Consider the following 27,412-nt stretch of genomic DNA (forward strand, 5'->3'; position numbering starts at 1 on the left):
ACGCGTTACGTGTGCCGGGATTACGGCAGGGAGACTGGTTGTTCCTTTTGACTAAAACTCTTATCTGGGCTGCGTTCCTCCCCCTGACGAATGGGAGGTCATTCGTACAGCAATGGGACGCATCAGGCCTCTTCGCTGGCCATGCAAAGTCCTTTAAATTAATCATACCGTTTTCCACATGAAATTCTTTTTGGTTATTCTCATTACTTAAAATGTTTTAAGTCATTTTTTATAGGTTTAGATTGTTATTTTGCACATGTTACGATTTAAAGCTTTTAGATTTTTTTCTGCAAGTAGCGCATGCTGCACTTGGGCTTAGGACCAACTACCAATTTGTAGCTGCTCGCTTTCTGCTTCACTGAATAGATTCTTCAGGGACCGTTTGACTTCTGTGAGTAAAACTCTCACTTTAACCAGTGCAGTGGCATCATTTGTGTAAGTAATTTATATATAGTTGGACTAACATGACTCTAACAGCTTATTCTTTGAATAGCTTAGGAGGCTAGCCTTTGCTTTTCAAGAAACTCCAAATAAAGACATATGTACTTATTTTATAAATTATGTACTTAATTTATTTCTTTAATTACTATTTTCTGAATTCCAGTGGTTTTTTTCAGTGTAAGCGAACTCTTCTATTCCCTTGCTAGTTGTGTGGTGTCATTGTCGGGATAGCGATTCTGAGATGACGTACATCAGTAAATATGTAGAGAATACACATAGAAGTAAACATGTCTTAAAAAGCAAAGGCTAACTCTCAAAGCGGCTCAAAGAAAAAAGTGTAATATTGACATGAATCCGATATGTGTAAGTTATGTGTACGCACACACGTAAGGACATAGGGAGGGTGAAACAGAGTTCATTTCATTTTTGTGACCATTTTGTTTCCAAATTGCTGAAAAGGTTTTGGACAGTTTATAGTGAAATTGCAACCTTCATTCATACACCTACTTTCTGCAGGCCAAGAAAGTGCTAATGTGTTTTTCTAAAACTCAGGAGATAGGGAGAGAGGAGTGGATGCCCTGCAGTACCTTCTCAGAGCGAGCTCGTTTATTAATGACACCTGGTCTTCTCCGTGGTTTGCCTCGTGGTTGTTCTCGCCTAAGGAAAGCCAGAGCTGGAAGTTGATTCCCCTGTCTCATTGCTCTTAGCCTTTCCTTTCCCTGAAGTATTTAGAGCTCTTTCAGATATTACCTCTAAAAAGCCTTGAGTGGTCCCATTCAGTTCCCTAACACTGTAATACTGTGTTCGTAAAGTTAGTTCATCAGAAGGGCTTTGCCCTTTGCAGGGTTGGGTTCTCCAAGAATTTCTATAGGTTACAAACCACAGCCCGGTCACTCGTAAGGGTTTTTCCTATATCACAGGCTTCTGTATAACTTGGAGCAGTTGCCAACCTGACTAAAGGAAAACCAGGATGGATTGCCCTGCAGGTTACTTCTGTGTTCTGGAGCAGTTCAGTCTTTGACATTTACTTTTTATCACATCTGATTAAGTCAGTTATCCATTTTCATGTACATATCTCTTTTTTTTTTTTCCTAAAAACCAACAAAACCCTTATAGAAATATCGTTGCCTGAAATAAAGTGACATCATTCACCTCTGTTAGGAGTTGCGTTGCACCCAGCACTTAAAACCGTGGCCTGTGAAGCTCTTGCTTTCCTAACCTCACGCTCCTAATTCTGGCTGTTTTGCTTGTGTTCTGGTTTTACGCAGACTAATGGCCGATCGAGTGCTTGTGATTGGCAGTGGAGGGAGAGAGCATGCACTGGCCTGGAAGTTGGCCCAGTCCCCCCATGTAAAACATGTCTTTGTTGCTCCGGGAAATGCAGGAACAGCTGACAATGGAAAAATTTCCAATTCAGGTAAAAAGAAAAAATACCAATTTTAAATTTGATAACTCAACAAATAAGTTGTTCCATTCATGGATCTGTTAATGTGAAAGGATTATTGTTATTGCTATTTTTTAAGGTTCCGGACATGTGAAATAGATGGTAGCACTTAAGAAATAAAAATGTCTGAGCAAAACCTTGTGCAACCACCACTCATTTTATATGATCTCAGTTGTGATTGATAGCTAGGGTTCGGGGGTGGAGGATGCAGCCAAAACTCCATCTGTCTGATGCACATTCCTCTGGGAATACAGCTTGGGATAGCTGCAGTGGTTGCTGCCTGCCAGCAGCCTAGCAGGGAAGGGGTGATGGTTTCTCTTGGTACGCACTGCAGTTCAACAACTGGTTGGTGAACAGCTGAAAAGTGCCTAAAGCGAATGCCAGCACCTAAGGTACTAAATTCACTGCTATATTCTCAGAAGTGCATTGAAGCCCTGTGATCCCTACAATGTTTGATGAGAATACTTTCTCCCCTGAAATGTTCAACCGTAGAAAAACATTCATTCCTTTGTCTTAGTGACCTTAAGAAGTTATTTTCAAATGTTTCTCTCTTCGCACCCACTGCCTGTTTTGAGCTTCTAGCTTAATACCTTAAGCTCTGACTGGCTGTAATTGAAACTATTCGTAGTTATTAGTTTTGAGAAATCAAGCTTAAGGTATTTCAAATTGAGCATCCAAAATTACGTGCTGCATTTAAAAAAAATACTGGTCTAAGGTGCTTGCCTGGAGGCACACAGTGAATCAGTACAAAACCAGGGGTAATTACTCAGAGATTCCTGTCTTGTGTCCTTTATATAACAGATCCTGAATTAGGTACTTTAAACAACCAACTTAAGTTTACAGTTTAAAACGTGTGATAACGTACGGAATTAAAGTTAACATAGTATGCATGTGAACATGAATTGCATACCTCAATTTTCTGCATTCATATTTGTATGTGAGTAAAATCTTTTTTTGTTACCATCTCATGTGGAAACATGAATCCTGTCAGATTCTTGTACAGCAGGTAATTATCATACTTAATTCCACTGGAATGCTTAATTACAGGCTGTTTAAATAACTTTGTCCTTAATTTCTTTGACTAGTCACAGTATCATAAGTAGTTTTTTGTTCTATTTGGTCTCTGAGGAGAGGGCCCAAGGAAGAGCCTGACAGGAAAGTCATACGTTTCCTTCTCCTCCCAGAAAGTAAAACAAAAATCTTTATCCTTGTGCTAAATGGAGTCAATGCCAGTCTGTATGGCCTGCAGAATGTTAATTGCAGTATTTTTTCACAAGTGGTGTCTTTTAAAAACTGCTGAGCTTTTCTCTCAACTTGTTATTCCATAAAAAATACTGCACGCTCAACAGTGGAAAATATTTGAGCATGTGCGTAATAATGCTCGAGCCAGGTCCGTGAAATCTACCATGTGTGCTAAAATCTTTTTTTTCTAGACTATAGGCTCAGATGTACTTTGGGAGAAAAATCCTCAGCCAACCAGGGGACGGGAAGGATCTAGAATTTGTGAAGAGTTTGACTTCTTTGGTTTTTAAGGAAACAATTTGTCTTATCTGCTCAGGCATTTTAGTCCTACCACTAGGGTCTAGATTTTAACTCAGGGGAGAAAATGGAAAATAGCTTTACAGAAGCAAGTGAGCCATGTTATATTGTGTGAGCTTGGGCAACAATGTCTGTGAAACTGCTACCATTGTTTCTGGTTTTTTGGTATAATCAAGATTTGGCTCTGAAAGTTCATCCTCCCTTCATGGTTCATGAGATTGCCTTTAATTAGCATAGCAGCTCTGGTTCTCAGATGATTTCTGAAACATATAAAGGTGAGCTTAAAATTATAAATAACCTTAAATCCTGCAAACCTTGCCTGTATCTAAGTTAAAAAAAAGTTTTCATGGTTAATTTGAGTCAGTAATCATTTCTGACAATAAAGACAGATTTAGGTTGAATAGCTAAATATAGTTTTATATTCAATTTATGTTTAATTAGCAGGGCAGTTTTGGTGCCAGAAGCGTACAGAATGGCTTGCTGAATCCAGAGATAGACATATGCATGTCTGTGAATGGACTTTAGCATCCTGACACCTCCTACCGTCACATTTTAGCTCCCAGTGTAACGTATACACTTAACTTTGAGCTCTGGCTTTGAAAACCTTGGTCCAAGGTCCTTCTGTCTAGTTCAAAAGGAATGTTTAGCTGTCGTTTTGAGAAATGAAACACAGCTACAAAAATGTCCCCTTTCAGTCTACATCCTGAGGAAAATGAGGTTTGAGGGGAAAGTTAAAATTACGTATTAACAATGTGATTTATTCCTTTCCATTTGTTACTAGGACATTTCCACATCGTGTAAATCTTGTGCCATATTCACTGTTCATATCGCTAGTAGATCAGGCCTGTGGCAAGACAATTTTGGATGAAAAGCACAATCACTTTACCGGCTCATTCCTTTCCTTGCTCCCCTTTGCATGGATTAATCTCGCGGGGAACAGGGACCCTCCCTCTTCAGTGGCCCACCAGAGCTCCCACTCTCTTTGGTCGGGATCTGCTGTTCTCCAGTTGCTTTCACAACAGCCCCATGGGACTGAAAGACAATATTGACCTTTATGTTAATCAGTACTTTAAAGCCAAGTGTGTTATGCTTTTGGTTTTGCTCTCTTGTGAGCCAGAAGTCAGTTGGCATAAATTGCACATGGAAGTCAAAGGCCTTTGCTTCTCCTTACTTACAAATGTTGGTGGAACAAAATAATTGAACCGTTAAATAGGTATCAAGGAGGTAATTTTTATTGGTGTTCAGTCAGATTTTTTCCCCCACTCCACCCAAATAGGGCAAATCTAAAACCAAAATGTAGGTTTCGGATAGTTGCTTTTATGCTGTCTCTTAGGCAGAAATGACCGCTTCTCTTGTGGGCGCAGGCAATTTTTTCATACAGGATGGCAGGAGTGCAGTGGGGACCGACACCAAATCATGTCTGTCTGTCCAGCAGAAGCTGCTGTATCACTGCCTCTCCTTTCTCTCTCGTCGCTTCCCCAGGAACTAGCTGGAAGAGACCATCAGCTCCTGGCGTGCTTGCCAGTACGGTCACTAACAGGAGATCACGGACAACACCTGAAGCAAAGTAGTCCAGCTGCAAGGAGGGGCTGTGCTGTGCCATACCGTGCTCCCTTTCCCAGCTTCGTGCCCTGAGGTGTCAGCATCCTCCCCGCAGGGGCAGCCAATCCACGCCTGGCCACACTCACCACTTTTTTGGTGCTCTCTGAGTTTGCGTTCCCGTCCTCTGTAGACCTTGGCTTTATTTATTCTTGATAAAAGCAGTAGAATTGCATTGCCTTTGCGTAAATTTTTTATCATGACACTTGACATTACTGTCTTTAGTGCAAGCTTTTTCTTTTGTTTACACAGTTTTTGGCATTCCAAGTATCGTCATATTAAATGTTTGTTTATGGAAAGATAACGATCCTAAAAACCTAAGACCAAATATCCTTTCCCATAATTACAGCACCTGCCCTTATTGAGTTCAGCCTAATGTAAGAAAAAATGTTCAGATTCCCCTTTGTTTCAGTGGGATCACATTTTGGTGTGGCAATTTTTAACTGGCACTACAGAAAGAAAGAAAAAAACAAAAGAAAATGGTTGCAATCCCGTCACCAGCCGCTTGTTCCTGTCCTCTACATCGTGCTCGCACAAAGATGTATAAAGCTTCATGGTGACCCTATTCAGGGAGGAGACTGGCTGAAAAATATGGTGGTTTTTTTTTTTTTTTTTCTTGTGAGTTATTTTTCAACTTGGATCCTTCACCGTGCTTCTTGTACTGGCAAACAGGATCTTCCTAGAGATGAGAACCATTTACTGTATGACAGCGTAGGGGAACCCAAAACCTTTTTTCTTACCTTCAAGAGCAAGGTCGGTTTACAACGCATGTCAAACTGCAGCCTTTGCTTGGGGGTTTGGTGGTGTATTTTGGTCCAAGCCTCACATGTAAGTCTTTATATCGGTATATGCCTCTCTCTTCCAGATTGACAGCGACCTGCTGTTCAAGAATGTGAGTGGTGAAAATGCTCCTTCAGCATTATGTGATAAATAAGTGCTAAGCAATGGTAATGAATGCAGTCTTACCACCCTTTTGTATCTTTGACAGCTGTTTCAGTCAGCAATCATGCTGCACTTGCCCAGTTCTGCAGAGATCAGGAGATCAGGCTGGTTGTGGTTGGTCCAGAGGTTCCTCTTGCTGCTGGTAAGAGAAAGCAAGCTGAAAATCATAGCCTTCATAATTTAGGAAGAAAAGTAAATTTTGGGTCCCATCTTTTGTGCACCACTCAACAGTATCTGAGTGTCTTCAGTAGGAATGGAAACAGATCCTCCATGGCAGTTTCCCTGAAATTCAGTGTTGTGCTGTGATGAAAATGAATTGTATTGTGTGAGCAATATAACAGTTAAAATATCCTTACATGTTCAGTTTCTTTTTAAGTGCTTGCATTAGTAAAGGAGGTATCAAAGTGTTTCCATATAGGAACCTTAACCAGAGTTTTGATTTTCCTATGGAGTTTTCATTTTTTGAAATAATAGTAATTTGGGACTTGGTAAAAAAAAAAATATATAAACATGTTGATAATTTTTCTGCTTTAACCTTTTACATGATCAACAGTTGTCATCTTCACAAAAGACTAATGTCAACTTTTTAGCTAAAAGGTATAATAAAACAAGGGAAGTTTGTCATGTCTTACTAAATACAGCAGATCTTCTTAGCACCAGATATTGCAGGGTTACCTGCTTCTGATTACAGTGAAGAATGCATCTTTTTTACCATCCATCTGGTAAAATAGACCCTGGATAGATATATGTGGCTTATCATTCCTGACATACTTGTTCCAACAAATCAGTGTATCTGTAGACTTGGACTACATGACTCCTATAAATCATCTGGTGATTTATAAATTTTTTTTGTGCTGTCATTTTTAGGAATTGTTGATGACTTGACAGCAGCTGGAGTAAGGTGTTTCGGTCCAACAGCAAAGGCAGCTCAGCTGGAGTCCAGTAAGAGCTTTACCAAAGCCTTTTTGGATCGTCATGAGATCCCAACTGCGAGATGGAAATCTTTTACTGATCCTAAAGCAGCATGTAGCTTTATTAACAGGTACAATTCTTGTCATTTTAGAATTTTTTTTTACAGCAATGTACAGTGTGCTAGGTATCCAAAACAATCAATCAAATGATTACTAATATGTCAATACTTTTGTCTGTGTTAGAACTTCTGTAGAGGTTATAAAGGATAATCTAACATGACACTATCACACTGCAATAAGTCTGATAATTAAATGGTTCTTATTTACTGCTCTTCAATGAAAATAAAGTTCAGTGTTCAGTCTACAGGAGAATATAGGACAAGTTTTTATTTTTTTCAAATTGCCTACTGTGGAAACTCAGCTTGCAGTCTGATAGTCATATGTTCTGCCGCCTTTGTGCCTTTTCTCCACAAATATAAATTCTGCGTTGGAGACTTACTTAGCAAATGATGATCTGCTCATCAGAATACAATCCAGGTGACCCAAAAATGATACAACAGTAAATTATTAAAAGGAAAGCAAAATTTCAGAACAGTAGTGAAGTTCAGTGGTGGGGAAAAAGCAGGAAGCAGAAATTCTTTACAGTCATAACATAACAAGAGAAGCCTGGTTTTTATTTGTGTGTTATTCAATAAGGTAAAACGGTTGCTATGAAAACTGATACGTATTTTGATCTTCCAGCTATTGAAATGTTCAAAATGCCTACAAAATATATTTGCAATACAGTGTGTTTACTGTTGAATCTCTCTTCTCTATCTTTGAAGTGCAAACTTTCCTGCTTTAGTTGTAAAAGCTAGTGGCCTGGCAGCTGGCAAAGGAGTAATTGTGGCTTCAAACAAGGAAGAAGCCTGCAAAGCTGTTACTGAAATCATGCAGGTGAGTAGAAATGTCACGCGCTAACTGGAGGAGTTCTCACACAAAATAAGTTGCTAACCATCTCAGTGTCTCAAAGATGTTCTTTATGTCTATGTAATAGGAATTTGGCTAAACAACATCAAATCTTTTACCCATTATTTGGACAGCTGTGAAGCTCTGTCGTATTTATTTCTTGAGGCAGGGTACTCTTTCTCGGCATAGTTCCTGTAGGCTAAAATAAAATCATTCTTAATGAAAACCCACACTTATTTCCATATGGGTTTCCTTTTTTTTAATTTTTTTTGTTTTGTTACCATTTGAGACTGCTGCAATCCAACAGGTACTACAGTGCTGTAATATTAACACTGTAGTTTAGCTGGATCTTCACAAGCAACACCAGCTTGAGGACTCCAGTCACACAGTACTTAAATGTGTATTAAAATTCCAGTGGAATTATTTCAAGTTAAGTATATATTTAGGTAGGATATTCAACAAATATATTAGGACCATCAAAATCTGAAGAGAAGCAAAATGAAGCAATTTCATCTGAACAGTTAGGAACATAGAGCTGGAAAATAAGACACATACAGGTCAGGTCCTCAGCTGGTGTCAGCAGCACAGCATCTTAGAATTTAGTGGAGCTATGCTGATTCATAGGAGACATTATCTGACAGACTTGGATTTCAAGAGCCAGAATATAGGGTCTGTGCTCACATTTTGTTGTGTGTGTATGTGTGTGTATGGTTATTGGACAAATATATGTCTTAACATGTGGCCCAATGTCTTGAACAAAAAAAGCGTATGTTGGAGAGTCTTATACACCCACAAAATTATCTTGTGGGTTGGTGGTTCTTCATTGCCTACCTATGCAGTCAGTGTTCAAACATTGCATTGGAATATGAAAATATTGCCCCCTTCCAATGTATTCTATAGAATTGCACTTGCTTATAAAGTTTAGATTATAGACTTGACAGTCATTGCTATTACTCTCAGTATAACGGGTCCAAACTTCAGAAGGTAGAGCATGAGGAATTGCTCAGTAAGTCATAAATATCATCTGCAATTTAAAAATATTCAGGCATAAAATCTGCATTCATCTAAGAATAAACAGAAAAGAGGAGCAAAGATTTTACCAGTGCTGACATACCCAAGATGGAGAATGGATTAATAGTCTCAAAACCGTGCTGCATTTTTCTTGCTGTTTTAAAAATATTTTTTCTTGTTGCATTTTGAATATTTTAAAATAACTGAAACAGAACTTAAGAGGTTTTGTTTTTACTGTAGGATAAGACTTTTGGCACAGCTGGAGAAACTGTTGTTGTTGAAGAACTTCTTGAAGGAGAAGAAGTTTCTGTAAGTGTGCATCTCACTGTAACACTTTGATTATACCTGTTCTAAACAATTTAGGAAACACTATGTAAGTACCTACAGCAGGGATGTGTAAGATTTTATTACTTAACTAAAAATAGTTATCTGTTTATAAATAAAATTGTATTAATTAAAGACAGCTGTATTAAGAACCAAACTTCCTGCAGTCTGTTAAAATAATTCAAATTAAATAAAAATAACTCAAACAGTAATCAGCTATTGCCACATGGAAAAAAAATCAAACCTTAATAATTTTGAGTGTCATTAAGCATGCAGTTCTGATTTCTCTGACAGCAAAGACAGTATAAGATGTCCCTTCTGTTCTATATTGCTACTTCTTCACTGCTGTTTGCCATTGATTCAGTTATACTAGTTACCTGTTTGTGAAGCTACAACCTAAAGACCTTTTTTCAAATAAATCAACACCACCACCTTGCAAGTTTTCTGTATTCTGTTTAGAGCCGAGCGCTGTTTGAATCAGCACAAGTAACAGGATGGTACAGTACAGAGCAAGGCAAGGAGTGGTTGGGAATAAGGGAGGATAGAGGCTTTCTTTAATCAGCTTTGCTGATGAAGGGAATATGTTGAACTGCATCATGAGGGAGCAGTAAACTCCTTTGGAGCAAGGGAACAATCATCTCAGGACAGGTGCAGGCAGGATCCTCTTTAACCAGTTTCATTGCCAGAGAGATTGCAATGTGGAAGTGCACCCGGGGACAAAGGATCTGGAACCAAAGGCTGTTGAATGATTTGACAGTGTTGATTTACTCTGCAGATGTAGAGAGAACATTTCCTTCATTTTAAGCCGATTCAGCTCCTTTGTTTAAAAAAGTATATCTGATTTAATTAGCAGAGTGTGAAGGAGAAAAGGAGAATTAGAGCCTAGGTTTTGAGGTGACAGGGGAACTTGACACTTGCATCACACAAAGTACAACAGCCAAGTACCAGCTCAGGTTCCCGAGTCCTGGAGCTGGAATTGACTTATGCTGGGTGTTGTGAACATTCATCTTGGAGGTGGTGGTATTTATGAAGTAAGCGATCATCTCCAACTGTTGCCAGTCTTTGCATAGTCTAGTTTCCTGCCCAATATGAAGAAATTAGATGTGCAGATATTGGTCATCCTTATTCTTTCCTGGTTGGCTTGACCTTTTTAGGAACTGAGGAGTTATCCAGATCTTCATTCTCTGGTGGAAAATATGTAATGCTCTTAATTAGTCCTTAGAATACTATCAATCAGACTTACTGTAATATAACACAATACTATAAATGTGCTGTTGAAAGGGGTTTTTTCTATGATGACTGACAACAATGAAGAAAAAATACTGATTGCCTTGCCTGTCAAAATAGTTCATCTTCTGCAAATGACTGTAGTTTTTAATATATTAATATTCTGTCATTTTTGGGTTTCATCGGGGAATCCTTGCTTGTTTTTTAATTAGCATTATAAAATGTTTTTATGAGTACTGCTAGCAGTAGTCCAGACAGTGAACGTCATCCTCCAGTTAAAGAAGATGCCAACAGGATTGTTATTCTGAAGACATTGAGGATTAAAGCATCTGCTGTATAAGTAATTTATAAATAATTCAAAAGTAAATAGTTTTATCAACACGGAAAAGGAAATCTTGGAAGGAATGTAATGCCTTCCTTCCGGGGCAGGGGGGAGGAAGGGGGAGGGAAGAAGTAACTTCCCTCGTGGAGTATTTTAATTTTTTTTTAACTTTTTGAGTATTTCTTTTCAGTACAACTACTGATGTTATGTTGTAATTTTTGTATGTTATATGAAAGTTAATTTCTGTAGGAAGGTCATATAAACTGAGGCACTGTTTCCAGAGGGAAAAGGGAAATGTTTAGAATACTGTAGTTTGTTTTATCAGGGAGACAGAATTTATACCCTTAAATACCCATTTGCAACACTGAAAATCAAATACGTTTGCACTTTTTGCACTTTATTTTTAATCATACACAGGAGTTTTAATTATTCTCCTTGTTTTCTAGTGCTTATGTTTCACTGATGGCATCACAATTGCTCCCATGCCTCCAGCCCAGGACCACAAGCGATTAATGGATGGAGATGAAGGCCCTAACACTGGAGGGATGGGAGCTTACTCCCCAGCACCTCAGGTAAAAATGTATTGACAAGGAGATGTTTCACTAAAGCTGTGCTACAGTTCTAGTACTGAAAGCATGTGTGAATTTTTAGTTCCATCATGATGAACAAGAGAGTGAAGAGAGTGGGCTCGTGCGGATGGAAAGAGTTGCCTAAAACAGACATAGTCAAGTAAAGTCCATAACTTAAATTTGTTTCTCTAAAGAGGAGGATATTTCTACTGAATTACTTTTAATTATAAAGGTGGAAATGTTATTTCTGCAACCTTGTATTTTGATTTGGTTTTTAAGCGTTATGAAATACTGATTGTTAAAACTAAGTGCTTAAAACCACATTTTATCTTGTGTTAGACTAAGCTAATAATGAGCTTAGTTCACTTGCTGTACCTCAAGGTAGTTTGGTTTCTGTTTGGCAAGTGACTATTTGCAAAAGGACTGACTTTGCTTTCTATTCACCTATGTCATGGCCAGAGATTTTTCTTTTTCAAGTTCAAAAAAACTATAGGTTTTGTTCATACAGAAAGCTATTAATCTTGTTTATTGAATAAAATTTGATCATTGATCACTATACTTTCCAGCTGTGATTTGTCTTTGGGAGGCCTTATCTAAATGCCAGTATGTCTGTGGAAATGGTTTGTTCCAGTGAAGCCAGTGGGATTGCTTGCACATGTAGATCTAAGCATGGAAAAGTGTCTGAAGAAATGCAGACCGGTGTTTTAATGCTGTGGTATGTTGTCTGTGGAAAGAGAAAAAAATACTAGCTTTCTGTTGTATGAAACATTTTGGAGTGAGCAAGAGATCATCCAAGTGTTCTGCTTGGCTTTTAAAAACACTAGCCATCACAGTAGGAAAAATCATGCGCTCCCTTTTTACAAACACTGTTTTCTACTTGTGTTTTATTAGATTTCTAAACAATTACTGCAGAAAATAAGAGATACTGTTCTTCAGAAAACTGTTGACGGCATGAGGAAAGAAGGTGTCCCCTATTTTGGTATGTATAGAAGTTTGGGGATTTTAAGCATAAGGAGAAAGACAGGTTTTTTTACTTTGTCCTCTTTATAGGCCTAACTCACACTGTAAATTAAGGAAGATAACTTTGACCTATTTGGAAACGGGGTTTGGTATCAGTGGCTTGATTTAGAGTCCATTGAAATTAATGGATATCATTTCATTAATGGTGGATAATCATCAAGTAAGGAAGAAGAGAAAGGACAACATATGAAAATAAGATGCAGAATTGTAACCACAACTATTTCTGCCTGATATATTTTTAACATTTCTAAAGTGTTAACATCCTACCTTTAAATTAACACAGGTGGCATCCTTTTTAACACTTATGAATAGGTTCAAAACAAATGACCTATGCAGTTGCTTAGATAGCTTGTTACATAATTTTTTATTCCAGGCGTGCTTTATGCTGGATTAATGCTTACCAACGATGGACCTAAAGTTCTAGAATTTAACTGCAGATTTGGTGACCCAGAATGTCAGGTGAGTTATTTTGTAGGTAGATAGAGTTTGCCACTATGGGAGTAGAAAGTCTATTACCATCTACCATTATTCTTAACTAACTTTCAGCTGAATAATTAGCTAATTGCACTGAGATTTAAAACATTTGGTTTGTTTATTCAAGACAGAAGGTCTGTTATGAAATTGCTCCATTCCAGAGAAGATTTCAGCAGGTTGTACTCAAATATAGGCTTTACAAGGGTAAGCTTGAGTGAAACTCAGCACTTTCCTATCTTTTCTGGAATGGAGTTGGATTTTTTTTTTATTTTTTTACTCTATTAAAGAAGTGAACCCTTCTTTTCCCCACTCCCTGTTGACAAGTGGAACAAAACCCTTAATTTCCATTCTTCAGAACAAATAGGTTTCTTTGGCCTCTACTTTTTCCCCTCCATATGTAGCAGTTCTTTCGCCTATAGAAATTATCTTCAAGGAAGAATATTTTTAAAGGTACATAGATTATGTACAGTATGTATATATGTGTGAAAATACAGTATATGAACATACTTACCTAATGTTATTTTTACAGTTGCATTAGTATTTTTAAAAGCTCAGTGAAGAAAATATAACAATGTACATTGTTTTCTTTAATTTGCTAATCTGTATTTTTGTAGGTAATTCTTCCACTGTTGAAAAGTGATTTGTATGAAGTTATGCAAGCGGTTATCAATAAAAAGTTGTCTAGTTCCATGCCAGTTTGGTTTGAAGACAGTGCAGCTGTGACGGTGGTCATGGCTAGTGAAGGGTATCCAGGAACATATCCTAAGGGTTTGGAAATAACAGGTAAACATAGCAGGAGAAACTGCAGAAGTCTGATTCCTCTCCTGCCCTCTCTCCGTTCTCTCTTTTGCCAGATGAAGGTGAATCAGTGTAACTCAGATTCATAGAAACTTTAGATCTTGTGGTTATGGGTCAGCAAGAGACGACTGAATTTTCATGCATGCAAGTTTATTGGTAACGCACCCATAGCATTTTTAAATTTCCGCACTATATTGTTAAGTTCTGTAGCATTTCTTTAATATGTGTTACAGTAAAGTAGTTCTGGGCTGATCGCTGATTCTTATATAATGTTCGTGCTGGTAAGTTTTGTGGTCTCTATGTCAGTGAAGTATAAAATCCAGCTTGAATTAAATGTTGTATGCAGATATTTCAGTAAAATACCTCTTTCTGTGTCTCTGAGCATAAAAGTAGCAGACTTGTCTCTCCTCAAAATGTAGTTTATACAAATTTATTCCTATTTCCTAGCATGATCACACTGAGTTTGATTGCGGTTTCTAGACACAGTCAGTAAGTGCTGAATAGATATTAATGTGTAATTTAATAGAGAATGTTCTAATCAACTGAATTTTCTGCATTTCTTTTATTGAACAACGATCACAGGACTTTCTAAGGCTAAGCAACTAGGATTGGAGGTGTTCCACGCAGGCACATCCCTAAAGGATGGCAAAGTGGTGACTAGTGGTGGAAGAGTCCTTACAGTAACTGCTATTAAAGAGGATCTGATGACAGCACTGCAAGAAGCCAACAAGGGAGTAGCAGCCATACACTTCAAGGGTGCCATTTATAGAAAGGACATTGGTTATCGGGCTATAGCTTTCCTGAGACAATCCAGGTAGATATTTTAAATACTTGAAATGGAAATAACTGGTGTAAAAGGGACTTAGTTTACATTAATAAACTGTTGTTGATGTTACGAATAACTCTAGACAAGTTTTAACTATCATCCCTGTGAGCAATCTAAGTAAGACCAGCCGGGGAAGGAACAGGCTTTTTGATGGCTCTCTCATCCATGTTCTTATTCTCCCAAGTCTGCATTAAACTACAGTGACCAGCACACAGGAGTAACTTGTGGTGTTGCTATCTTTGTTATGTCTGTTTTAGGGAAGGTGAACTTCTCGTTCTTAGGCTCTAAACCATAGCTTTTGCTCTAGATTTGTGTTGTCCATAGGTCTAATATTAATATAATTAAATGTATGTATGAACAAAGTTTGAGCTATTTTATTGGTTCATTTTAGAGTCTTTAGAAATGGTTAAAATGGTCCTGAAACACCTGCCTTGTTGGGATATGCATTTTAATGGAATAGCTGACTAACAACGTGGGTAGAATTTATCCCTCCTTTTTATTATTATTCCTTTTATTTTCACAGTATTCAGTTTAACAATCTGGAGATGGTGTGGGTACAGGTTTTTTTTTAAAGCAGTGTGTCCTACTGTCTCCCTAATGTTGAGAGCTTCTTGCGGGTTTTTAGACTTATTTTTACCTAATATGAAGCATATCTGCCTGCCTGGTCTCCAGTTAGCTCAAAACATAACTTTTGATAATAGGTTATTTTGTAGTATTTTGAAGCGTATTAGTAAGAGTTTCATTTTTGCTGACAGTGTGTACCAATTAGTATATTGTAAAATGATGACCAATAAACTTACTAAATGAACAAGGGCATTTGTATCTAGTCTTCTTTCTCTCTCAACTACTGTGCATCTTTTGAGAAATTTATGTGAAAACATGTAATTGGTATTTGTATTGCAGTAGAAAAAAATCAAGTCATTGTGTGAGGCAAGAAAAGAAGGTACTTTAATGAACAGTTCTCTAAATCACTGAGTTCATGGGCCATGGCCAGCACGTTTCTTGACTGGAGTGCCCGTATGCTGGGAGGATCCCTAGCTTGTGAAGGAGACTCCTGGGAACTGTTTACAATCAGCCCCTGTTTCACTGACCTTGACTCTGCACCAGCTTTTGCTCAGACACCCTAAAACTGGAAGAACAGTCAGTCAGGCACCCTTCACTTTGGACTCTGTGTTGCACACAGTTAAGGAAGGGTGATGGTTGGCTCAGTAAAGTTGGGGATGCGCCTCCTCTTGGCAGCTTTGCAGGATTAAGTCCTATGTGTTTCACTTTGTGAAAATATCCAGAATATTTATTTAATTAAAAATATTTTAGAACAATAGTCTCCTTTTAAAGAGTCAAAGTAGATACCATGCTTTTAAAAATAAGGTGAAAATATGTTGAATATTCATCACGTTCGGACTGAAAGGGCATGACTGGTCTCATGTTATTGCAGGCTGATATTTCCTTGACTCTTATTCACAGGCTGAACAGCTGCTTCTTGTAATTATTTTCCTCTTGCAAATTTTTCAGCAGTGATATAACGTGAGTGCAGATATCTTTGTATTTTCGTGTTACCGCAGCTCTTTGGCCAGTTGTTTTGTTGTACGTGTCCTTGTTAATTAATAGTGTGTTTCACCCTTAGAATTTAAACTTAATACTGAATCACATCAGTAAGAGAGCTAAAAGAGGTGTGAACCTAAAATAGAGGTGCACCAGGTAGCCTGATTCATGCCGCTGACAGCATAGAAGTAACAATTGCTTAACTGGAGTGAGAGATGTTTGGTAAAACTAGTAATTAAAAGTCATTAAACTCACTACCTCCAAAATGAAAAGGTCCCTCTGTAAATATGATATGATACTTAATGTCTCCAGTCAGTCATATGCACAGACAAGTGACATACACCAGTTTGTACTAAGGGTATTTTCTGTACTGGATGGTTGTATATAAAAGAAAAACCTGGAGCTTATGGACATTTCTTTCTAGATTGCTAAAATGGACCTTAGGAACTTAGTTCTTTTTAAATAAACTTAAAAAGATATACTTTAATAGAAAGCCCATTTAAGTAAAAAAGAAGTGCGACTGGTTTTGTGGTGTTATCATTCCAGATGATAAGGAGAGGCAACCTTTAAGCTACAGTTGTAAAGCTCTCAAAGTATCACAGAGGACTATTGATTTGTGTGATACTTCAGTTTTGAAAAGCTACCTTGAGCTTGATCCTGCAAGGTGCTGAGGTGGTCTGATTTGGCAGTGCATTTTTGTATACGTTTTGTTTTGAGCATAGGAACTATACTACTGATGCCTCAGTATCCAGACCAGGTATTCAAACCTAGCAAAATCAGATCTGTTATTCCACCTATTTTACCTTGTTGTTGGATTTTCTTTTTTGGTTGGTTTTTATCTTGGTATTTGACTGGATAGCGTGTGATGCTGATGCTCTGATGCTGTCTTCAAGATATCTGGAACTATTTGAATACTGCTTATGGCAAACTCTCTGTGGTGCAAATCCATGAAGTTCTGTTTCTTTGGTGTAATACTCCCTATCTTCAGGTATATGTGTGAGGACAGGTGCCAAACAGCAAAAAGATTAACCTTTGAGCCATTGAGCCTGCCTGAAATGAATACTGCAAATCTTAGAAATCATTTTATATGAGCAAAGTTACTGTACAAGTGGAAAGATAGTTGTACTTGGCAGCAGAATAGGATTCTGAATGGTTAATCCTTAGTGATGCAATGATGTAAAGAAGTAAATATTATTTTAAAATTTATGTTTGTGCATTTAGTAATCAATTGCCATAACATTTTTTTAACGATCTTTCAGAGGCCTGACGTACAAAAACAGTGGGGTAGACATCGCAGCAGGGAATACTTTGGTTCAGAAAATTAAACCCCTAGCTGCAGCCACATCAAGGTCAGGTAAGACTTGTACCTTCCGTTCCCATTTCGGTCAGTTCATGGCAATGAGGCTTATCATTTGATCTTGATCTTGATCCAAAAGCTCGTATTTATGTGTTCTGCATGTTTCTAGATTACACAAGAAATATCTGTGGTAAGCAAATGCCTGTGATTTTTTTAAAAATGTCCTTAGTTAAATTTACAGATGTTTTCAGAATGACTCTAAACAATATCTCCTGAATGTCATGTGTGTTAAGGATGCTAGAGAATACAGTTCAGCACTCTAAAAGATTAAATGCAAGCAAAAATCCTACCATTTACTGCTATTTTTGATGACATGGATTATTATTTCTTGCACAGTGAACTATACAATTTTTGTAGATAAATGTCTAGAAAGGTGTATGAGATGCAGAATTCCTCAGAGATACTATCTATTACTTGAGATAGATATGGAAGACACATCTTTTGCCTGGTTAATACAGAATCAATTCATCCTTTTTTTGTTGTGAACTCAAGCACATCTTGCTCTAGCAAGTCCTTGTGATTTGTTTGATAGATTTAAAATATCAGTCATGTATATAATAACCCTTTAACTTCAAATTAACTGAGAACCTTCAGACAGCGTCAGATGTACATAGAGAGAAAACTGTATATAGACACAGGCTAGCACAACTAGTCACTTCCAGTCTTAGGAACAAGGAGTCTTAATACACTCTAACTAGCAGTAATAACAGAGAGATAAAGAATTTCAGTTGGAAAATGCCTAGTTGTCATCTTTTCCCAGAAAGCAGTGGGCTTCAATCTGTTACCACAATTCCTTTTCTGGTTTTCAGAAAAATACTAAGTGCAAGGGGGAAATATATCAGTCACAGTAATTATTGAATATTTAATCACAAAGTTTTGGATTTTTAGCCTTAGGTAATAATGAAGAAATAAGACAAAGCAAACTTAAGAGCTCCCGTGCCTCTGTGAAGAGGCTCTAAATATCAGAGAAAACTTTCCTCGTGACAAAGCAAAGTCGTGTTGACAGATACCAGAGAGAATTTGTGTTGGAGATCCTGGAGAAACGCATGAAAGTAAAAGTTTACTCTTTTTTCCTGTTTTCTGGCTGTCAGGCTGCAATGCAGAACTTGGAGGCTTTGCTGGCCTCTTTGATTTGAAAGCAGCTGGTTATGAAGATCCTATCTTGGTATCTGGAACTGATGGTGTTGGCACAAAACTCAAGGTAATGTGAAAATCCACGTAAAGGAAGGAAAATAGCACAGAAGGGAAAATGCTTAATCACATCATTAATGTTTTAACAGAAAATATCAGTTGTCTTTTAAAAATACCTATTTGTATTTCTCAAAAGGGAATGAAAAATGAAATTGCCCTCCTTCAGGCAAAAGGATTAAATATACTTTTAAATTCTGGCATGTAAATAGCCATACTTGAAATGATGCTTAAAACAACTCATTTTTAATATTCAGTACAGAATCAGGGACTCCATGTCATTAAGGTATAATCTCCACCCTCAAAAAGATTACTCATGGGGAAAAACATTTAATTATACGGTTGCTATTGTGTTTACGCAAGCTGCAATTAAACCCTTTCCAGTTCAGTCTCCTTCCGTAAAGTGCCTTTTATACTTGCCAATTGAGAAAGTAACAATTCCTAAAATAAAATGTTAGCAGAGGCTCACAGAGATCACAATAACTGAAGTTCTCCTCAAAAAGCATCTAGGAGGAACAGCATGATTTTGGTCCCCTTCTTCCACTGCAGACTCTCTGTTTGTGTTTCAGTTTCTCAAAGCTAACCAACGGGTTCTCTCGCTGTGTTTTGCAGATTGCACAAGTGTGTAAGAGACATGACACCATAGGTCAGGACCTGGTTGCTATGTGTGTCAATGACATCTTGGCTCAAGGAGCGGAGCCCCTCTTCTTCCTTGACTATTTTGCCTGTGGCAAACTTGACGTTGAAGTGGCTCAGGGTGTCATTGCAGGAATAGCTGAAGCTTGCAAAAAGGCAGGATGTGCTCTTTTGGGTATGAACACTCTCCTTTGAAGGATATGAAAAATCTTACGCAATCTCTTCATAATTGGTTTTAATGTGTTTGCTTTCCTACTCTACTGAAGAATCTTAGAGGAGTGAAAAGAAAACAAAGCATCACATGTCTTTGCTTTCAGAGAACATAATCTCTACCCACTGGAAGGAGACAGTACTCTACAAATTTTGCCCTTAGCTCAGGAAGTTGCATATAAATTTTCTTATTCGTATCTTTTCATTTAATTTCGTAACTATAACAGCTCCCTAGAAAACTAACAATTCCTGTACTTTAATTCTTTGTATTTTTCAAGTAAATTTTAAAACATGCCAAATAGGTTTGTTTATTTTCATCCTTTATCCTAAAGGAAATCCTCAAGTCTTCCTCTAGAAACAAGATTTATATGTGTTACTGTGCATGCACATGTCCCTGTGTGCGTACATATTATCCTTTGAACCTCTTGGCTGATTTTAACCAAATTTAACGGCAAGGTAGAGATTTCACAGCTATTGTGTTCCCACAGGCTTCATAAAACTAGAAAGCCAGAGAATGTCCTTATGAATGCAACAAAAGCTTCAGCTGAAGCTCACTACTTAAGACACAGAAGTTACCCACAAGACAGAAACATAAAAGAAACGAGGTTTCGTTAGTTACAAAACTAATAGCAAAACTATTTGTCTACTGAAGGCTTGCTGAAGATTTATTGCACCAAGATCTGCATGTTCCAAGATGTTAAGACTCAAATTTAAACATTTTCCTTTTCAGCCCTATAATGCAAGTACATAATACATTTTGCTAACAAATTATGTATGTGTTCTGGTATACAGTAATCTAGTTATCCACGAAAATGATACAATTTTTCACTTCTTAAATCTTAGAAAATACAGCTTTAAAGCTGTTCAACTCAATAAAAATATTTCTAGGTCAGTGAAAAATACATTCTTTTGTATAAGTCTGTAGTTTATGAAAGGAGTACAACGCAGGGTTAAATTTTAAAGCAATAAAACCCAGACAGTTCAGTTTTCTCGCATACTTTTCATTTTTCCTTCTTTTTTTTATAAAAACAGACATGGAGAATTACCATGATTTTTCAAAAAAGACCTTTAATTTGAGACTAAAAATGACAGTTCATGTGTCTGACTTTAGGTACCACTTTATAATTGGTAATATTGTCGCTCTTTCCTTTTTTCCAGTTCTTTAAGAAAGTTAGCAACAAGTTCTAAGTGGGAGTGTCATTTTGAGGTAGTTTACAAGCTTTGAACAAGGGGCTATTTATGTTCTGGTTTATTTTTTTTCTGCATGAACTGTTAGCTTTATGTTTGTCTTAAGGTGTTCTCTCAGTTTATCAAATATAATCAAACCATTCATACTTCAGCATAAGTACATGTTATGTGAAATTTTGCTATGAAATTACTTACTGACATTTCAAGATTTGATTTCCAATTGGAAGACTTTAAAACTACAAAGGGCTTTGGATGTTGTAAATTAATTAACAGAGAATAATTTCTCAAAATTGTAAATGGGTTAGTAAATATGTTTTTGTGCTAATATAAAAATAAGACTGAACTCATAAATAAAACAACCATGATTTCTTCCCCAAATTTCTGGCACTCTCAGAAAAGAAGGGACAGAGATGATGCAGTAACTCTGAACCTAAGGAAGAAATGCTTTTCTGTAGCCTGGATCATCAAAATAAATTTCAGTTTGGGCTCCAACTTCACACATTCATTTCACTGTGCATTCACATAGCATATATATCTGTCTTTGTATAGTATCATCTCATAAAAGTCTCGTTTGAAGCATGTTCCTAAATTCCTACCTTGCATTTCTGCAATAGCTGAATATTCAGCTCAACCACCTTAAGCTCATCACACCACTTGACAGCGAGGTACTGAAGGGCTTATCTACATGCTTGGTTTTGCACAAACATTATTAAATACAGATTTAAACTAATGTATTTAAGCAAATGAACTTTGATTTTAAAGTTGATTATAGCAATGTAATGTAGAAACCTGGAAAAGCTTCCAGAGAATCTCTTATTGAGCAGTGTCAAGCACTGAGCACAAGAGCAGCTTCCACCATCGCTCAGGTAAATTTGGAGCCCCTTTTGGGACAATTCCTGCTAAGAGAAGAATTTTGTATTGAATGAAACCTGTTAAGTGCAAAAGGAAAACAAGACAGTGCTGGTCAGCATGTTGGGCAGAGGTCATAATATAATGGCAACTTAATCATTGTCCAGTTCTTTTCTTGTAGCCATCGTGACCAGCAGAGGGGTTTGAAGGAGAATAATGAGATGGCTGTGAGGATAGCTGGGGAGAATTTCTCCCCGGTATGAGGGGATAGCGTGAAGATGCCTGTTTGGAAGACTTTGGAGCGAGCAGTAGGTGCTCATTTCATGTACCAAACACAGCAAGTTCCCCTCTCTAGACTGAAGGAGACCGTGGCAGGCAGAACACAGGTATTCAACGGTGAAGACCATCAGCTTATACCTGAAGGACAGTAGGGGAGTCAGTATGGTATGTATAGAGAGAGCTGCTGTCTGAGCAGTGCTGTGCATTTCTGTGCAAGCTGGGAAAATTACCTTTTCAGACTGCACTCTGAATGAGGTCTACCAGGGAAAACATGGTTTTCAGGACAAAACAAGAGGATGTTCTAATAAGCAGGATGTAAGATAATAGCCTAGACAACAGTTCATCTGCACGGATGGGTAGGAAAGGCCCTCTTTTAGAGGTGTTCTCTCAAAAGAGTCAATAAACCTTAGATGTTTGGAGTTGGCATGATAATGATGGCCAGGTTGTGGGAGGCAGGATAGCGCTATATACAAAATCTTTATGAAGGCAAGGGAGACTAACAGCTATGTTGTTCCTTTGATGTCCTTGTACGAATTTCTTGTATCTCTTGTAGGTTTTTCATGGAGAATATTAAACTTGGCAGAAATTTGGAAACATGAAGCACTAAATATATGCTTTAATTTTAAAATGTGAATGCACAGGAATTTCTTACTGGTTGTCAGAGTGAGGGAGGAAATGTTCTTTCCCAATTTTTTATTGCGTGTTCAATTGAAGGGCCTGTGACAAACGTGTTTTTAATTCTTTTTAATGTTCATTTATCTAATTAAAAAACCTAGTCTCTTAATGCCTTATGAGTTTAAAACGTTGAAAAATTGCATGCCTACTGGTCCCAATGGTTTTCCAACACCCTCTTTCTCTTTTTTTGATTCCCACAGGAGGAGAAACTGCTGAAATGCCAGGCATGTATCCACCCGGAGAGTATGACCTGGCTGGCTTTGCTGTCGGTGCAGTGGAGCGCGGGCAGATGCTGCCCCAGCTGGAGAGAATTGCTGATGGAGACGTGGTTATTGGAGTAGCTTCTTCTGGGGTTCACAGCAATGGATACAGCCTTGTAAGGAAGATTGTGGAAAAGTCATCATTCGATTTCTCTTCTCCGGTTGGCATCTCTGGTGATCAGACATTAGGTACCACTTGTAATGCAGTTTCTTGCATTATAACTTGAACTTCTGAACAGGCAAATGTCATACAATTTTTTTGTCTGTGCCTTTGCTTTTGTAACTTTTCTAGGGCACTGAAAAAAATATTCTGTTCTTGAATGTGTTCTTGTCCTCTTTTTTCCTCTGAATCACATATGCAGGAAAGAAATTAATGGAGGGGGATAAATAACTAATTGTATGCTAAAAAAGGTAGAACATTGTGTTTTCCTCTGCAGTACAGTGCTCGTTAGTATCCAGCAAATTAATATTTTGAGATTTCCTCAATTTCATATTGATTAACATTTCTTTCTGTGCTGTAACTGGTTTTCTTTCATCCTCTTTCATCTACAGGAGATCTCTTGTTAACCCCAACGAAGATCTACAGTAAGACTCTGTTGCCCGTCCTTCGCTCAGGCCATGTGAAAGCCTATGCTCACATCACTGGAGGGGGCTTGCTGGAAAACATCCCCAGAGTTCTCCCAGAGTCCTTTGGTGTCGTTTTAGGTGAGATAAAAAGAAAAGCTGTAGAAATATCTGCACGTTAATATGGATTGGGGGAAGCTGTGTACATGTGGCCCTGTCAACTGACTTGCACTGTAAGAGCTAGACTTGGCTGTCTAGAAATAAGTTCGCCTTTTTCTTCATTGCTGCTGAATTTCTCCTTGTGCCTGAAGCAGAGCCAGTCAAAACACTTTGTAGTCTTAAGACTGCTGCTCCTTGAGTTCACTTCCCCTGATGGTGTTTTGGATTGGATTTTTTAGGAAACTCTATCCATACTTGCAAAAATAAAACAACTTTAAAAGCAACCCAAAGTCAGCTGTCACCACTTGCAATAACTTACAAAATTATTGCTAATTAAATGGTGTTCATGAAGTCTTTGATTAGCATTCAAAAATGGTTACTAGCTCAAGTACATCTCATGCTATTCAACATACCTTAATTGATCCTCACCACAATCTCATCAGGTATGCTAGAAGCAGTGTTTCACTTGTGGAGAAAGTGTAGTAGGGAAAGATAAATGAGTTACTATAGGTTACGCAGCGTTCATTGAGTTGTAGAATAAAATAAGGGAACTAATATGGAGTTTTGCACTCCAGAAATGCATGTAAATAATTGTTCCACTTGTCACTTAAACACTGGTCCACAGTGGACACTAGTTTGTATAAATGGGGTTAATACCATTTTAAATATAACATGACAAGAAAGAAACTTACTGTCTTTGGAGTTCCTTTACAGTGGCACGTCCAGAAGCATTTTTTGTGCTGCTATAAATCATCCTTACTTTGTTGGAATTGGGGGCAGTGTGAGACTTTTGTGACAGTTTTTAAGGCTATTCTTCTGGTACAATAGTTCCCCTAGAAGCAGAGTTGTCACCTTCAAGAAGAGGATTTTCCAAAGGCTGCCTCTGAGCCCACTTTGAATTACTGATTAACGGATTGCAGTGGAGCAATATGATTAGAGTGACACTTCTTTCTACTTCCAAGTCTTGTTCAGTAAGGAAGGAAAAAACATCCTGTTTCCATGCATGGAAGCTGATTTCACTCAAGCCAATGCTGCTGTGAGACTTCGTCTGTGCTTTCCATCCAGATCTTGCCTCTTAACGCTCTAGTAATTTTAGTATTTGTCCATTGGTAGTGATTTCCACTCCTTCTTTGTATTTTCAATTCTCTTCAGATGCTCTTACCTGGAAGATTCCTGAAATCTTTTGCTGGCTCCATAAAGAAGGGAACATCTCTGAGGAGGAAATGGCTCGGACATTTAATTGTGGGATCGGTGCCGTCTTGGTAGTTCAGAAGGAGCTGGCTCAGCAGGTCCTCAAGGACGTACAGAGACATGAGGCAGCCTGGCTGATCGGGAAAGTTGTCTCCCTACAAAAAGGTTATTAGATTTTTATTTTCCTTTTAAAAAAAAATGCAGATTAAATTCCTTAGCTGGTGGGTCTCCATGGAGGTTAGCTGAAAACCACTTAATTGGCACCTCCATGGCTTTTTTCCACAGGGTTTTAAAATGACGGTCCTCACGATTTCAGTCTTAGTTCATAGAACATGTGCTTAGCAATGTCAGATGTCACCAGAACTATAAATAGATAATGAGAAGTAAAGCAGTGCCACTAATCTCTTTTCATGCGTGCTTTTCTCCTCTCTCTGTTTCTCTCTCTTCTCTTTATTTACGTGTTGTTGGTTTTGGTTTTTTTTCACGTATGTGTTCAGGCTCTGCCCGTGTTAAAATCCATAATATGCTTCGAGCCTTGCAAGCAAATAGGTCACTGTCTGTGCACAGCCATATCCAAGGCAAAATCCAGGCAAACAAAGTGAAGGTTGCTGTCCTTATCTCTGGAACAGGTGAGAGTTTATATTGTTTACTACAGCGTAAAACTGTAAAAACACAGTGTACACTGTAAAAGACTATTGAAAAAGGAACTTCAGCTCAGATTCAAAATCTCTTGAAGTTCTTGCAATTCTTCATGGAAGCTCTGATAGGCTTCTAACAGGCTTTCCGTAACAGGCAGAATAGGTTTTGCCCTTGGATCCATTTCAATCACAAACAGAATGATCTTTAACCTCTGCTGCAAACTGGCTATGAATTGCATCTGTGTTCATTTTATCTACAAATTTCTGCATGTCTCTAGGTTGAAGCAACTACTGCATGGGACTATAGGGACAGCAGCATTATTTCACAAATAGATCAGAATTTCTTCTTGCCATATAGGCACTCCCAGGGTTTCCAGTATTCTCACTTCCTAAGAAGCAGACCATCATTCCAATTCCAAAACTTACAGTTTACAAATTTAATTGCTAGTAAGACCCTGTGGCCTCCAGCTGTCCAATTCAGTTCCCAGTAAAATCAATGAAAAAAGGATTACTGTTAACATCAGTGTTTTTTGGATTGGGTCTCACCCGTGTTGCCGCTTGTTTAAAACCTCTTCTAGCTGTTAACTATATTTATTCTCCAGGAACGACTTGATATTCATTAATTATTTTCTCACTCATAGGCACAAACCTGGAAGCCCTCATAAATAGCACAAAGAAGCCCACCAGTTTCGCACAATTAGTTCTTGTTGTTTCTAACAAAGCTGGTGTGGAGGGGTTGAGGAAAGCTGAAAGAGCTGGTATTCCTACAAGGGTAAGTATTTCTCATCTTTTTAAAATTAGCCATCATTAGCTCTGACTACAGCAGGAAGGTACTCTGAGATAATGAGTTTTCCTACGGTAAGAGATGGTCTGACAGGAAGCCTTCAGCTTTTATTTTTTGGCCTGTCATGAACTTGTGCCCTTGGACAAACTACCTAACATGGGAAGCAAAATACTTTCTTTTTTCCTTCTCAGAGATGTTGCTAGCAATCCTGATGGTTTTGGAAAAAGTCATTGTATTAAACCAGGGCAAAACTTTCACAGTTACAGTTGAAACTTTGCCATTTATTTGACCGCAGTGCATTTGCACTGAAGTAACAAGCTATTTTATCTGGATTTAATTTTAAAATTACATGCTAAACAGACATGGTAGTTCATTTGAATGAAATAGAGAAGTCAAACTCAGTGGGACCTTCCACTGACTCCCTGGGCGTTACTTCAGGCTCTCCAGGATTCATTCAAAGCAAACTGCGTTTCCCTTAGTGTCGCTGGGTCCAGTGCTGCATTGCTTTGCCCTTTGTGCAGCCATTTGCATTACAGACGTGGAATGCTACTGTTCTGACTTAGGAGCATTTAACCGTCACTTTTCACTGATAACTACAGACGTATGGAAGATTTGGGCCCAGTGCAAGCTTTGTTATTAACTTGAATAGTAGCAGGATCTGATTGTTAGCGCTGCTGTCTCTTACTTGGGAGTATACAAAGATCATGAGTAAAATACGTCCACGGTATGTGGGTGAAGAACAAACATATAATGAGGAGAAAAAATACAGCCTTGGAGAGATGATAGCCTTAGTGGTTAAGATGGAGAGTGACTGGTGAAACTGAGACACCGAGGAGTACATGCCTTGCCAGCTATTACCTGGTAGTTCGTAGCAGAGTTCAGCCCAGTGCTGAGCTGGGCTCTGTTTCTAGTGCCCTCTGCCACCTTTTCAGCTAACCAGTTCTGCGTTTTCAAAACTACTTTGTGATATTTAAATGTGCCGCCGTGGTAAATCTGGTAGGGATTAACAGGTATTTTTATTTAAAAGCCTGTAGATGTTTTAAGTTATGTAGCACTGCCTTCTTCCTATTTAAATTACAGGATGTATCCTGGATGGAAAATACTTAACTCACTTATATTGACCTTTTTGCAGTAGGGGCTGTTTTATCAGCTTGTGATTAGCCTTTCCTTCAAGGTTTTGTGATACAATTTTTGGCAAGGCTCAACTACTTAGAATGATCAGAGGCCTTAAATTGAGTGAAATCATTCTAAGACTTTGGGTTATCTCAATGACGTAACGTTTGTAGGTTGTTAAATTGTGTCTAAATTCTGGGACCTACAGCTGTGGGCCTAATAAAATAAAACTCTTTTTTATTCTGATGATTGCTCTGTGTGAATAGAAATAAAGACTGCATGTTTGTCTGTTAGCTGCATGCATTTATGAACTGCTCTTCTCGCTGTATATGTGCACCCAACTCGAACCACACATGGAGATTTACTTGTTTTTTTGATTTCATT

At 38.0% G+C, this 27,412-nt stretch overlaps 1 protein-coding gene across 2 annotated transcripts in view; it reads left to right on the forward strand.

Annotated features, from left to right (window-relative positions):
* GART (phosphoribosylglycinamide formyltransferase, phosphoribosylglycinamide synthetase, phosphoribosylaminoimidazole synthetase) overlaps nt 1-27,412 on the forward strand; it is a 40,381-nt gene that overhangs the window by 6,911 nt on the left and 6,058 nt on the right. For both annotated transcript variants that reach the window (XM_082337811.1, XM_082337812.1), the window contains exons 2-19: nt 1,710-1,858; nt 6,012-6,107; nt 6,833-7,007; nt 7,701-7,812; nt 9,076-9,144; nt 11,155-11,280; nt 12,169-12,256; nt 12,671-12,756; nt 13,386-13,554; nt 14,152-14,383; nt 17,197-17,291; nt 18,386-18,495; nt 19,095-19,293; nt 22,520-22,768; nt 23,132-23,284; nt 24,455-24,658; nt 24,991-25,122; nt 25,773-25,903. In XM_082337811.1, coding sequence (XP_082193937.1) covers nt 1,714-1,858; nt 6,012-6,107; nt 6,833-7,007; nt 7,701-7,812; nt 9,076-9,144; nt 11,155-11,280; nt 12,169-12,256; nt 12,671-12,756; nt 13,386-13,554; nt 14,152-14,383; nt 17,197-17,291; nt 18,386-18,495; nt 19,095-19,293; nt 22,520-22,768; nt 23,132-23,284; nt 24,455-24,658; nt 24,991-25,122; nt 25,773-25,903 — 2,571 coding nt within the window. In that variant the 5' untranslated portion in view covers nt 1,710-1,713. The remainder of the gene's footprint in view (nt 1-1,709; nt 1,859-6,011; nt 6,108-6,832; nt 7,008-7,700; nt 7,813-9,075; nt 9,145-11,154; nt 11,281-12,168; nt 12,257-12,670; nt 12,757-13,385; nt 13,555-14,151; nt 14,384-17,196; nt 17,292-18,385; nt 18,496-19,094; nt 19,294-22,519; nt 22,769-23,131; nt 23,285-24,454; nt 24,659-24,990; nt 25,123-25,772; nt 25,904-27,412) is intronic.

This window comes from Platalea leucorodia, assembly GCF_965183815.1.
Source record: "Platalea leucorodia genome assembly, chromosome: 2".
In the NCBI taxonomy this organism is placed as follows: domain Eukaryota; kingdom Metazoa; phylum Chordata; class Aves; order Pelecaniformes; family Threskiornithidae; genus Platalea; species Platalea leucorodia.